The sequence below is a fragment of the Coregonus clupeaformis genome, chromosome 3 (assembly GCF_020615455.1).
Source record: "Coregonus clupeaformis isolate EN_2021a chromosome 3, ASM2061545v1, whole genome shotgun sequence".
Taxonomy (NCBI): Eukaryota; Metazoa; Chordata; class Actinopteri; order Salmoniformes; family Salmonidae; genus Coregonus; species Coregonus clupeaformis.
In genome coordinates, this window is record NC_059194.1 from 33,481,581 (window position 1) to 33,494,457 (window position 12,877).

At 41.6% G+C, this 12,877-nt stretch overlaps 1 protein-coding gene and 1 non-coding gene across 2 annotated transcripts; both read right to left on the bottom strand.

Moving 5' to 3' along the window:
• Positions 1-204: 204 nt before the first annotated feature.
• Positions 205-11,822, bottom strand: LOC121544868 (stress-70 protein, mitochondrial). The gene is made up of 17 exons (XM_041855086.2): positions 11,508-11,822; positions 10,307-10,365; positions 10,114-10,201; positions 9,802-9,983; positions 9,559-9,683; positions 9,365-9,438; positions 8,963-9,069; positions 8,677-8,839; positions 8,477-8,569; positions 2,976-3,185; positions 2,653-2,880; positions 2,427-2,531; positions 2,214-2,331; positions 2,012-2,106; positions 1,764-1,856; positions 1,448-1,588; positions 205-1,253 (listed from the first exon to the last, which is right to left on the bottom strand). Exons 1-17 carry the CDS (start codon positions 11,586-11,588, stop codon positions 1,161-1,163), a joined length of 2,055 nt encoding a protein of 684 aa, XP_041711020.2. The 5' UTR covers positions 11,589-11,822; the 3' UTR covers positions 205-1,160.
• LOC121547262 lies at positions 8,135-8,324 on the bottom strand. Its single transcript, XR_005996510.1, has one exon. It is a non-coding gene; the product is annotated as a small nucleolar RNA SNORA74 (small nucleolar RNA).
• Positions 11,823-12,877: the final 1,055 nt, after the last annotated feature.

Sequence of the window (12,877 nt, forward strand, 5' to 3'; positions counted from 1 at the left end):
GATGACAAATATTTAAGGAGAGCGAATCCAAATACAATCCTGAAATCAGCTGTAATTGTCAGTAGTACAACAAAGCTTAAAATGATGTTTGAGTGAACCTGAATACAGTAAAGGAATGGTGAAGTCACTTCCGGACACAGACTCATCACCACGATTGCCAAAGCAAAAATTCCTAATTTCCAGGACATCAACACAAAACCACTGTTGAAATTTAGAATTTTATTAGAAAAATTAGGAATGGTAAATGAGACCCCACATTTTCACTCAAATATCATATTCCCCAAACAACCTCCAGTTTCACAATAAACCCACCACATACCAGACTTATTTTTTTCCTCTTCCACTGCAGTCAACTTTCTGTCTGATCCGCAGCGTTTCACACAGAACAGTTATGGCAAAACAAACTCTCTGGGGGAATGACTAACATACTTAACAAAGTGAGATGTTACTAATGTGCATCCTCATCCAATTACACTCATTGGTATATTCCACATTACCCATGTAAAAACAAATGTATCATATGTAGATATGTTTCTATTTGTATATTGTATGCATGGTATTCTCTCCCAGTTCAGACCCATGACAATGTCAAGAAGAATGAGCTAACTCGGGACTCCTCTGTACCGAAAGGAATACCAGCGTTTAAGGATTCAAATGTCGAACAGAAATAAAACCCAGTAGTTGTATTGTCATACGATACATCTTTAACCACACCTACGTGGCTTTACTCATATCACTGTATATATATATTTATATGCCAACTGTTTTCATAGAGCAGATAGACTTGATAAACAGAAACAGGATGAAGCTAGAGAATATCCAAGCTTCTTCTATAGCATTTCCACTGGAGTCGTCAGTTGACCGGAGAGCAGCAGAGCTACATGTACAAATGAAACCCAAATGGCATCACGGTAGGACAAACACATAATTGCTATAAACAGTTCACAGATGCAAATAAATGTTTTTAAAATGGACAGGATATATTGTTTTTGACAATTAAATTACAAAGGGGTGGAAGAACATACATTATTATTCTATATATCTTTACTGCAAAAAACACAGTATGTGAGAATGACTTGAACGCAACAGCCGCCGCTCAGGACAACACATCTACGCTCCCAAGCGCTTCAGTCCATGTTTCCATGACAACCGCAAAGGTTTTACTGCTGGCCTTCTTTTTTCTCTCCAGCTCCACCTTCAGATGATGATGATGATGATGATCCAGAGCTGCTGCCTTCCCTCTCTGATGCCATCTGGGAAGAAATTGACAAATATTCAGTTAAATATAACAGTAATATTTCAATTGACCCATTGTAAAAAAGTATGGTGGGCTCTTGATTGACAAGCTAAGCAACCAATCCAGGCTTATTCCAGGTTGGTCAAACTCCGTTAGAACTGCAAGTGAAGGAAAATATATTTGACAATATTGCGGTGTTGAGACAATTACCTTCTTGTAAGCAATTTCAAAGAGTTTGAGTGATGCTTGCTGGAGGGTGGTGGCAGCCTGTTTGATATTCTCGCCAGTCTCTTCGTCCTTCCGTGACAGCAAGTCTCTCACTTTGGTAATCTCTTCCTTCAGTTTGTTGCACTGAAAGATGGGGGAAGAAAGTCAAATACTAGGACTATGGAATTACCTGATATTTGGGATTGTTTGGGATGTTTCAGAGGCATTGCTGTTCTTGTCAATTTTGTTGTTCAGTGTCTTTTTTTTTTTTTTTAAAGCCCTTTAAATCCTATGTAAATTATATATATATCCAACATGCCTCATCAGCAGGGAGCTGATCCTTGAACTCTTCCATCTTGGACTCAGTGTCATGGACGATGCCCTCTGCCTGGTTAACAGCCTCAACACGGTCCTGGGCAAAAACAAACAGGGATTCAAGGACAACTGTCAGCATTCACAGCACACGGTCATCAAAACACATCACAACTCCAGCTGGGAGTAGCCTGCAGTTGATGTAACTGATAAAAGTTAAATGGATGCTTGATGAGAAGAAATTGTCAACCCTACCTTTCGCCTCCGGTCCTCCTCAGCATACTTCTCTGCGTTCTTAACCATGTTCTCAATGTCATCCTTGCTGAGGCCACCGGAGGACTGGATAACAACTGGAGAAGTGAGGGGAAAGGCTGTGTTAGACAAAGTAAATTCATACTATTGAAGACCTACTAAAAGTTAGCATGTATTTCAAGGGCAGGATGTTAGATGATCTTACTCTGCTGTTCACGGCCTGTGCCTTTGTCTTTGGCAGACACGTGCACGATTCCATTGGCGTCAATGTCGAAGCAGACCTCAATCTGAGGTACTCCGCGTGGGGCAGGTGGAATTCCAACCTGCATGAGAAAAACACCAGTAAGACATTAGTATCCTTCAGAGACGTAAAGATAAACTTTAAGTTTAGTAAGTATGAATCAGCTAGGACACTTACCAGAGTGAACTGTCCCAGGATCTTGTTGTCTGCTGCCATCTCTCTTTCTCCCTGGCATACTTTGATCTCCACTTGGGTCTGGCCATCAGCTGCTGTAGAGAACACCTAAGCACAAGGAAGAATGCATCAGTACCACTGATGAGGTAAGACAATGAAGTATATACAATTAATATACGTTTCACCAGACCGCTTCAGACAGAATAAAAATCTGATGTTTGTCCCTCACCTGGCCCTTCTTGGTGGGAATGGTTGTGTTCCTGTTGATAAGTTTGGTGAACACCCCCCCAAGGGTCTCAATACCGAGAGACAAGGGTGTGACGTCCAGAAGGAGCACATCAGTAACATCTCCAGCCAGCACGCCTCCCTGGATGGCAGCTCCAATGGCCACAGCCTCGTCTGGGTTGACTGACTTGCTTGGGGCACGGCCAAACAGGTCCTGGACTGTCTGCTGGACCTGGGAGAGAAGACAACAGGATGGGTGGTCAGACAGGGGCAGAGCATGATGAAGAGGTGGGATAGAACCAGGAAGGCTGGGAGAGATCTGCTCACCTTGGGCATACGAGACATACCACCGACCAGCAGCACCTCACCGATGTCCCCCTTGGAGATCTCTGCATCCTGCATGGCCTTCTGGCAGGGGGCCACTGTCCTGCGGATCAGGTCAGACACGATGCCCTCAAACTGGGAGCGGGTCATCTTCATATTCAAGTGCTTGGGGCCAGAGGCATCCATGGTCAGGTAGGGCAGGTTGATGTCGGTCTGTGGGAGGAAAAAGGATCTATGAGTGTTCTTTCATCTACACTGAAAAGGGGTTAACCTACAGTGAGCTCCAAAAGGTATTGGGGCAGTGATACATTTTATGTTGTTTTGGCTCTGTACTCCAGAACCTCGGATTTGAAATGATACAATGACTGAGGATAATGTGCAGACTGTCAGCTTTAATTTGAGGTTATTTTCATCCATTTCGGGTGAACGGTTTAGAAATACCGCACTTTTTGTACATTTTAGGAGACCAAAGGTATTAGGACAAATTCACTTGTGTATTAAAGTAGTAAATCGTTAAGCATTTGGTCCCATCTTCATAGCATGCAATGACTACATCAAGCTTGTGACTACACATTTGTTGGATGCATTTGCAGCTTGTTTTGGTTGTTTCTGTGGTCGAATTGTCTCTACCCTGACCGACAGTCCCCTCACCAACGACCATCCTCTGTCCAATCCCCCTCCAGCAGAGGCGGGACGCCAGCTCCTTCATCACCTTTAAATACACACACCTGTCACTAATCAGTGTGGCAGACCTTACCGTTTCAGTTTGCAAGGGTTTTGTTACAAGACACCTTTTCTCTTGTAACTTTCCTTTGTGTATTTTTGGATGCGTTTAAGTAAGATTGTTCTTAATTCATACCATCATTTGATTGAGAACATTTGTTTGATATAGTCGGTTGCTTTATGCATTTCCTTTACTCATGTTTAAAGATATCACTTAAGTTACTTCACTGTAATATTATTTTAATGTTATTGAGATTCATGTTTTTGTTTCCTTTGCATCCTTGTTAACCATCCTCAACCTTATCTTCAACATTTAAACTGAAATAAACTGGGCAACAGCCCTTTGAACTGCAAACCACCATTTGTGTTTTAAATGTACACAACCACGATAGCCCCAACTCAAACCAACAGTTACAGCAAGATAGTCCTTTTACCACAACTGATCAGTTTTTACATTTCAGATTTTGTGCCAAATAACTATTTGATAAATGTATTGTCATTTGAGTCACTTATTGTAAGAATATAATGTTTCTAAACACTTCCATACTGAACAATATAAATTCAAAATGAAAATTTCAAAGACTGAGTTAGTTCATAAGGAAATCAGTCAATTGAAATAAATTCATTAGGCCCTAATCTATGGATTTCACATGACTGGGAATACAGATAAGCATCTGTTGGTCACATACCTACAACAACAAAAAAGTAGGGGCGTGGATCAGAAAACCAGTCAGTATCTGGTGTGACCACCATTTGCCTCATGCAGCGCAACATCTCCTTCACATAGACTTGATCAGGCTGTTGATTGTGGAATGTTGCCCTAATCCTCTTCAACGGCTGTGCGAAGTTGCTGGATGTTGGCGGGAACTGGAACATGCTGTTGTACACGTCGATCCAGAGTACCTCAAAAATGCTCAATGGGTGACATGTCTGGGTATGCAGGCCATGGAAGAACTGGGACATTCAGCTTCCAGAAAATGCAATTGTGTTCATTGTCCGTAGCTTATGCCTGCCCATACCATAACCCCACCATGGGACAGTCTGTTCACAACATTGACATCAGGAAACCGCTCACCCACACGACGCCATCTGCCCGGTACAGTTGAAACCGAGATTCATCCGTGAAAAGCACACTTCTACGGCATGCCAGTGGCCATTGAAGGTGAGCATTGGCCCACTGAAGTCGGTTACGACGCCGAACTGCAGTCAAGTTGAGACCCTGGTGAGGATGACGAGCATGCAGATGAGCTTCCCTAAGACTGTTTGAGCAGAAATGTTTCGGTTGTGCAGACCCACAGTTTCCTCAGCTGTCCGGGTGGTTGGTCTCAGATGATCCCACAGGTGAAGAAGCTGGATGTGGAGGTTATGGGCTGGCGTGGTTACATGTGGTCTGCAGTTGTGAGGCCGGTTGGACGTACTGCCAAATTCTCTAAAACGACGTTGGAGGCGGCTTTTGGTCGAGAAATTAACATTTAATTATCTGGCAACAGCTCTGGTAGACATTCCTGCAGTCAGCATGCCAATTGCACGCTCCTTCAAAACTTGAGACATCTGTGGCATTGTGTTGTGTGACAAAACTGCACATTTTAAAGTGGCCTTTTATTGTCCCTAGCACAAGGTGCACCTGTGAAATGATCATGCTGTTTCAACAGCTTCTTGATAATCCATTCACCTGACAGGTGTGGCATATCTAGGCAAAGGAATAATGTTCACCAACAGGGATGTAAACAAATTTGTGCACAAAACGAGAGAAAAGCTTTTTGTGCGGATGGAACATTTCTGGGATATTTTATTTCAGCTCATGAAACCAACACTTTACATGTTGCGTTTATATAGTTTTGTTCCGTGTACATTAACATGGATGCTACCATGATTACAGAGAATCCTGAATGAAGCGTGAATAATGAGTGAGCTATGCACACAACTTTCTCACTTATTATTCACGATTCATTCAGGATTATACGTAATCATGGTAGCATCCACATTAATGTAGAGGTGTTTAGAAACATTCTTAGTTACAAGAAGTGACAATACATTATTTAACATTCATTTCTATTGGGCACAAAATAATCTGAAACATGACCAAAACAAAAAGCAAATGCATCCAACAAAGGTGTAGTCACAAGCTTGATGTAGTCATTGTGTGCTATGAATATGGGACCAAAAACGTTACTTTTTACAACTAATACACAAGTGAATTTGTCCCAATACTTTTGGTCCCTTAAAATGTATGGGCGAGGCACAATATACTTTATTTTTAATTCTCTAAATAAGCTTTGTTGTACAATTAAAAGGTCAAATATTCTGCATTTCAACCAGCCAGCAATAATCTCATGAATTCAGGGCTTGTGAAATTATACCTAGGCTAAATATAAGCCTTCCACAACCATAAGACCCACTAATAATTAAATGGTATAAAATAGTTCATACAAATTTAAACCAGAACCATGCATAATGCACATTCACTAATAATGACTAACTTCTTGTAGCAGGCATCATACAAATTAACTAAGTGCTCATAAACAATCTCTCAAGCACAATCCCAGGTGCTAGTGAGTAGCCAACAAATGGTTATATTTCAAGTTGAGATATAAAGGCGAAAGAAACGCACACCTATTTAGGCGAGGTGCTGGCTGACGGCGTAAAACACTTCAAAAAGAAAAGGAAAGCCGCACACTCTAGGAGCTCAGATGCAATAATTTAATATCTTAATAACCAACGTTTCGACAGACAATTATACCCTGATGAAGACAACTTGTCTGTCGAAACGTTGGTTATTAAGATATTAAATTATTGCATCTGAGCTCCTAGAGTGTGCGGCTTTCCTTTTCTTTTTGATATATTTCAAGTTGAACCAACTTGGATCTATTTGCTAGCGAACACGGTAGAAAAGTTGAATTGTTATGAACACACTTCTGTCGGTCTTAAACTGTTTGAACAGCATGCCAGCCTGTCCACTTTGGTTAGATGTTGAAATCATCTGCCATACCTTCTTTCTCAGAATGAGCGAGTTACCAATTCCTTATAAAATTGTTTTTCATGCTTATTGCACATTTATAAAAACCGACTAGACAACAAATATAACAGTCTGTGGCTAAAATGCTGCTAGCGGTACCGTAATGCCATGGGCGACAAAGTGAGTCATAATTTTCCAGAATCAATGTTAATTACTAATCCTGTTTCAGTAGTGTCTGCTGTGCGCAATTTGAGTGTGTGTAAAAGCCAATTTACACTTGATCCTGCAATGCGATCCGGAGGCTCAGAACGGAGGATGTGACGCAATTGCGTAACCTCCGGAAGCCAAATCAAGATCCGTACTGCATTGCCGTGCGCCTCCCAAATGTTTTAACAATGCGGAGGACTCCGTATAGCTCCGCATTGACATGATTGGTTGATGGTAGGTGGGGGCGGTACATCCTGTATAAACAAAATCACTTCCTTGACCACAAACATGGAGAACTTTGAAGACAGGCTATCAGAATAATTTCACAAATAAAATAAAAAATCTTTATGAAACCTTGTGTAGGGATTTTAGAGGCACGAAAATAAGTTAGAACACATGGGAAGAAATCGGGCGGTAACGGGGATAGATGTGGTAAAGGTCAATGGAATGCAGACTGTGGGGGATAAAGGACACTGGATTGGACATTCAACAAATCTTATCTAACAAAGTGGATATTTGTAAAAACCGTCATGATTGATGTATTGTAATAGCCCCACAATGTGGTTACTAAAATCCGATTTGGATACATTCGTATAAGCTGGTATCATAGCTAGCATACAGAAATCGGTAGTGGTAGTCAGTCATTTGTAACTAATGCAGTTGATTGACATTGACATGAACATGTATTGGGGTTGACATCTATACAAGCATTATACTCCGATTTTTACCTCAACATAGTGGCCTTTTATTGTCCCTAGCACAAGGTGTAACTGTGTAACAATAGCCTAAATGTTGGCAAAAAAATTTTTTTGGGGGGGGCAATGGGGAGATTCGGGATGGAGATTAAAGGTGGGAAAATGCCATCTTGGCTGAGCTCCTATGTCAAGCACAGGGAAACAGACTCCAACATCTCAGAAGAGGCTAGGTCTTGTCTTTTTGTTTAGCCAGTTGCTTGTAATTAGCTGGGTGGCTATAGAGATTAGCCCTGAATCACTACGAGTAGAGTGGAGCAGACCACTTTATTGGATACATATGACAGCTCACCGAAGTGCAAGAACTATGAATGTTCTGACTTCTGTGGAGGCAGCATCACAGTAAATGATGTATGGCCACTGCAGAGCCTTTCAAATGGGAACGTGCACAGTCACAGCAGAAGGAGCGAAAAACATGAGAACATAAACACTTAAATGAACTTCATTCTTGCGATAGAGGCATTTGGAATATCGCGCAAAAATAAATGTGAATATCGCCCAGCCCTAGAGCTCTGCATTGCATATTTGTTAGCCCTTAGACTAGGGCTGCCCCAGTGAGCGGGTACAGCCCACTCTCTAAAGGTCACAGCTCTGCTACAGCTCAGCATCAGCCATTAAAACAGTGTCTTCTGGACTAGGCCACAGAGCCTTCCTCTCCCAGCAGTGTAGCTAGCTCAGGCATAGGGCCGGCCAGTACAGCCGACTACCGCTGTGGGATTACCGATCTTCAAACAAAGCCTGAGGGTCCAGGGACTGTATACAATACAAACAAGTTACTTCTGTTGACAATGGTCTTGTTTAGTCTAATCATTAGCCTACCAATTAGGTAATGAGAGAAATGTCTGCTGTGGGATGATGAAACTCACCTGCAGGGATGATGACAGTTCACATTTGGCTTTCTCGGCTGCCTCCCTCACTCGCTGCAAAGCCATGCTGTCTTTGGTCAGATCAACTCCAGACTGGAAAGAGAAATCAAAGGTTTGATCAAAATGGCTGGCTCACTTGAATATGGTAGATGTGCTTGGTCATAGAAAGTTGTGTATCCAGGATATTTCCCCCTTCTCACCTCGCGCTTGAACTCCTTCACAATGTGGGTTAGTAGGTGCTGGTCAAAGTCCTCTCCACCCAAAAAGGTGTCTCCGTTGGTGGACTTCACCTCAAACACGCCCTTCTGGATCTCCAGGACAGAGATGTCAAAGGTGCCACCTCCCAGGTCATAGACTGCAATGCTGCAAATCGGGGACAGGTATGAAATATGAGCCAAAACACCTTTTAGCATGGATCAAAATAAAGTTGGGGTCATTGCTAAGGTCTCATAAGTTTACAGCAGTTTGTAGGGTTGTTATAGTTACATTCTGTCCTGAGTCTTGTCCAGACCATAGGCCAGAGCAGCAGCAGTGGGCTCATTGATGACTCGCAGCACGTTCAGCCCAGCAATCTGACCAGCATCCTTTGTGGCCTGTAAACAAAATGACCTACTCATTACACACACATACACAAAGACATAAATACACATGGCATGCACTGATCAGTTGAAAGGCTTGCTAGATCACCATTCTGTGAGTCAATGGCAAAGGCATTTTTTTTATTTCACCTTTATTTAACCAGGTAAGCCAGTTGAGAACAAGTTCTCATTTACAACTGCGACCTGGCCAAGATAAAGCAAAGCAGTGCATAGCTAGTGACAACGTGACTTTTGGCCACCAGTGTGTTCCAGTCATAAATGATTAAGCAGACAAAGAAAAGGCTCTTACCTGTCTCTGGGAGTCATTGAAGTAGGCTGGCACGGTGACAACAGCATTCTTCACATTGTGACCCATGTAGTTCTCTAAAACCAAGCCAATTTTGTAATGAGCACGTTTTTCAGAACACAGGCAGGCGTAGTTGGGAACAGTATTGACATGCTAGTTTTCCCTCTGGGGGCAATAAAGATTGATTGGTAGTTTACCTGCTGTCTCCTTCATCTTCATCAGCACGAAGGCACCGGCCTGGCTGGGGGAGTAGAGCTTTCCGTGGGCCTCCACCCAGGCATCACCATTGGAAGCACGGACAATCTTGTAGGGCACGTTCTTCCTGTGAGTCCACAACAACCATGTCATACATTAATCTCCAACTACAAAATATTTTCCAACTAATGATGTGTTACAATGTCTAGTAAGGTCTGAGACCTAACTTAGGAAAACACACTCACAGGTCCTTCTGAACCTCTGCATCATCGTAACGGCGACCGATGAGACGCTTGGTGGCATATAGGGTGTTGTTAGGGTTGGTGACTGCCTGTCTTTTAGCTGGCATGCCCACCAGTCTCTCCCCATCAGCTGTAAAGGCCACAACTGAAGGAGTTGTCCTTGCTCCCTCTGCATTCTCCAGTACCTGTCACACAACATACTATTCATTAACAGTCTAGAAAATGAACTGTAATTAGAGGATTTCAAAGGGATCTTAGGGCTTTACATTACACAGGTCATACAAACATAAAATTACTTATAAACCTTCAACCGACCTTTGCTTGTTTGCCCTCCATGACTGCCACACAGGAGTTTGTAGTTCCCAGGTCAATTCCAATCACGGATCCTTTGATCGCCTCCGATCTGTAAAACAAAGTCAAACAGTAAGTAAAAATGCTAAGCGCTGCTCATGGATGTTATAGGATTAAATATCGTATAGTAACGTTAAATAACTTAAACAATACTTACGCATAGTCACGTCTGGACATCGCTCTGAAAGCATCTTGTTGGAATCCATTCCAGCAAGCCTGGCGAAAAAACATTGACTACTTATTACCATGACTACTTATTAGTGAAATATGTCTATAACACTTCTTCAACCAATATGAGAAGAAACTCAAACGGTCTAGTTTCAATTAACAGAGGGCATAGACGTGACGCACAACAATCCACATTTGGTATAAAGAAATACAAGAAGGTGTCCATGAGTGTAATTGTTACATAGATAACCAAACATCATGTTACACACGCTTATGATATTTTAACATTATACCATAGAACTGCGGTGTACTGGGGTGGGTGCTCAGGGACACCACACTGAAGGTCACAGATGTTCTCTCCACATAAGAAAATGAATGTCGCCCCCATTCATAACAAAACCGGCAAACGTCAGTAGCTTGCTAATGCTAACATTATCTTGCGCAATAAAACGAACCGTGTGTCTATAACTACCTAAAAGGTCTTGACACCCCGCTTAAGTTAGTTGATACCGACTCACTGGTTGACGATTTCGCTAAAACACATTGAAATAACACGAGGTGGTTATACAAACATCCATGTTAGCTGACGTTAGTTAGATGGCAATAGCTTGCCAGAGAGGACTAGCCTCTGCTGCTGTCTTGAAATTCAATAAGACCTTACGGGGGTAGCTAGCCAACTAGTTACTTAACCCTTCTAGCAAGTTCCCACTATGGTCGCCAATAAACATGACTTGGTATGTTTAGGTCAGACGAAGAACACATTAATGATAAATCAAACATCCTGTCTAACTCTGGCTAACAGAAAAGTTATCTAACATTATCTAACACTAGTTGCGTCATAACTAACGTTAGCTGGCTAGCTCGTCTACTTGACCAGGCTCAGGCTGGGAGCTTAGCTAGTTAGCTTATTCTATAACAGTTAACGTTACTTACCTACCATTAATTGAATATTGTTAACTACCTAACTTTAGTTAATAACGTTAGTTTTTCCGTTTCGGGATGGCTGTTTTATCCACTATCAGACATCAGACGCTAGTTAGCTAACAACGTTAGCTAGTGTGGTAGCCAACGACGTTAGCTAGCTGCGACATTTAGTTAACGTTTTTCCCTAGCAACCCAACTAACGCTTTGCCATCATTCATTTCTTGTTACACCTCTTGGAAACATTTAACCTAAAATATTGGACTTACCTTCTTTATCAAGGAGGACACGCTTCTTGAGCAGTTCGGAGAGGGGAGAAACCTTGAAGCTGTTCTTGTAACGCTTAACATTTTGACAATTCTGGTAGCAAACTAGTTGGCTTTAAAATGGAGGCCGCAATAAAAATCCAAACTGTTGATCTTTTGTAGAATTTAGCGAGGACCCAGATATAGATATCTTATTTCGTAAGAGATATGTAATTTCCAGGACAAATCTAGGACTGTATTTAGCCTGTCAGAACCGGTGTAGCAGCACGACTGCTCTTCAACAACTCAGTTGAACCTGCGATATTCTGCAATTAACCGACACATGGGTTGCTCCATGCATTGAGAAACGGACCCATTTTTAGAAACTGAAAGATTGCCTGAGTAAAATTATTTCCTTCAAAAATAAATTACAATGTTATCCAAGTATTATATTAAATTATTACAGACTAAAAACTCACAAAACACATGTTGTTTATGTTTAGGTTGCAGTTTAATTATTTTAGACAATAAATTATACTAAAACATTATCGTGCCCAAACAGGGGCATCACACACCATTGGGCTTTTGAAGGTCATGTTGAAAAAGCGGTGAAAATTCTCACGCGAGTTACATCAGTGATGCTGGCACAGTACTGTTTTTGATGCCGGTGTCTGGCCTGATGAAACATCTAGCTACATTTGGATAAATTATCTACATATTGAATTTCTTTTTTATATATTTTTTAAAGTACATTAGATGACCAAATAAAGGGATCAGTCGACCATTTTGCTCATCTGCATATTGCTACTCGGCTTGATTCTACTTAATCTGAATGTCAATGCAGCTTATCAATTTTGCAATTTACATCAATGAATGGATAGTTTTTACCCCCTCTCTGATGTGGTTGCAACACGATTTTGGGTCCAGTACTGTTCAGTTTATATATGTTACCCCTTGGCAGCGTTATCAGAAAGCACAGCATTGATTTTCACTGCTACGCAGCTGATACACAACTTTACATTTCTGTGTCACCAGAGGATTTTAGCTCCAAGGATAAATTATTAGACTGTATTAGTGATTGAATTACTTGGATGGATCATAACTTCCTTCAGCTAAATCAAGACAAGACCGAGGTACTTATTGTTGGAGCCAAAGCACAGAGAGAGAATCTGGCCGCACATTTTGATTCACGGGCAATAAAGATAAAACACCAGGTAAAAAACCTAGGTGTTATTTTAGATTCTGAACTCAATTTTGAATCACACATTAGGAATGTGACCAAAATAGCTTTTAACCTCCTGAAGAACATTGCCAAGGTGTGGCCATTTCTCTCTCAGGCTGATACAGAGTGACTCATCCATGCTCTTATTACAAGCAGGCTTGACTACTGTAAT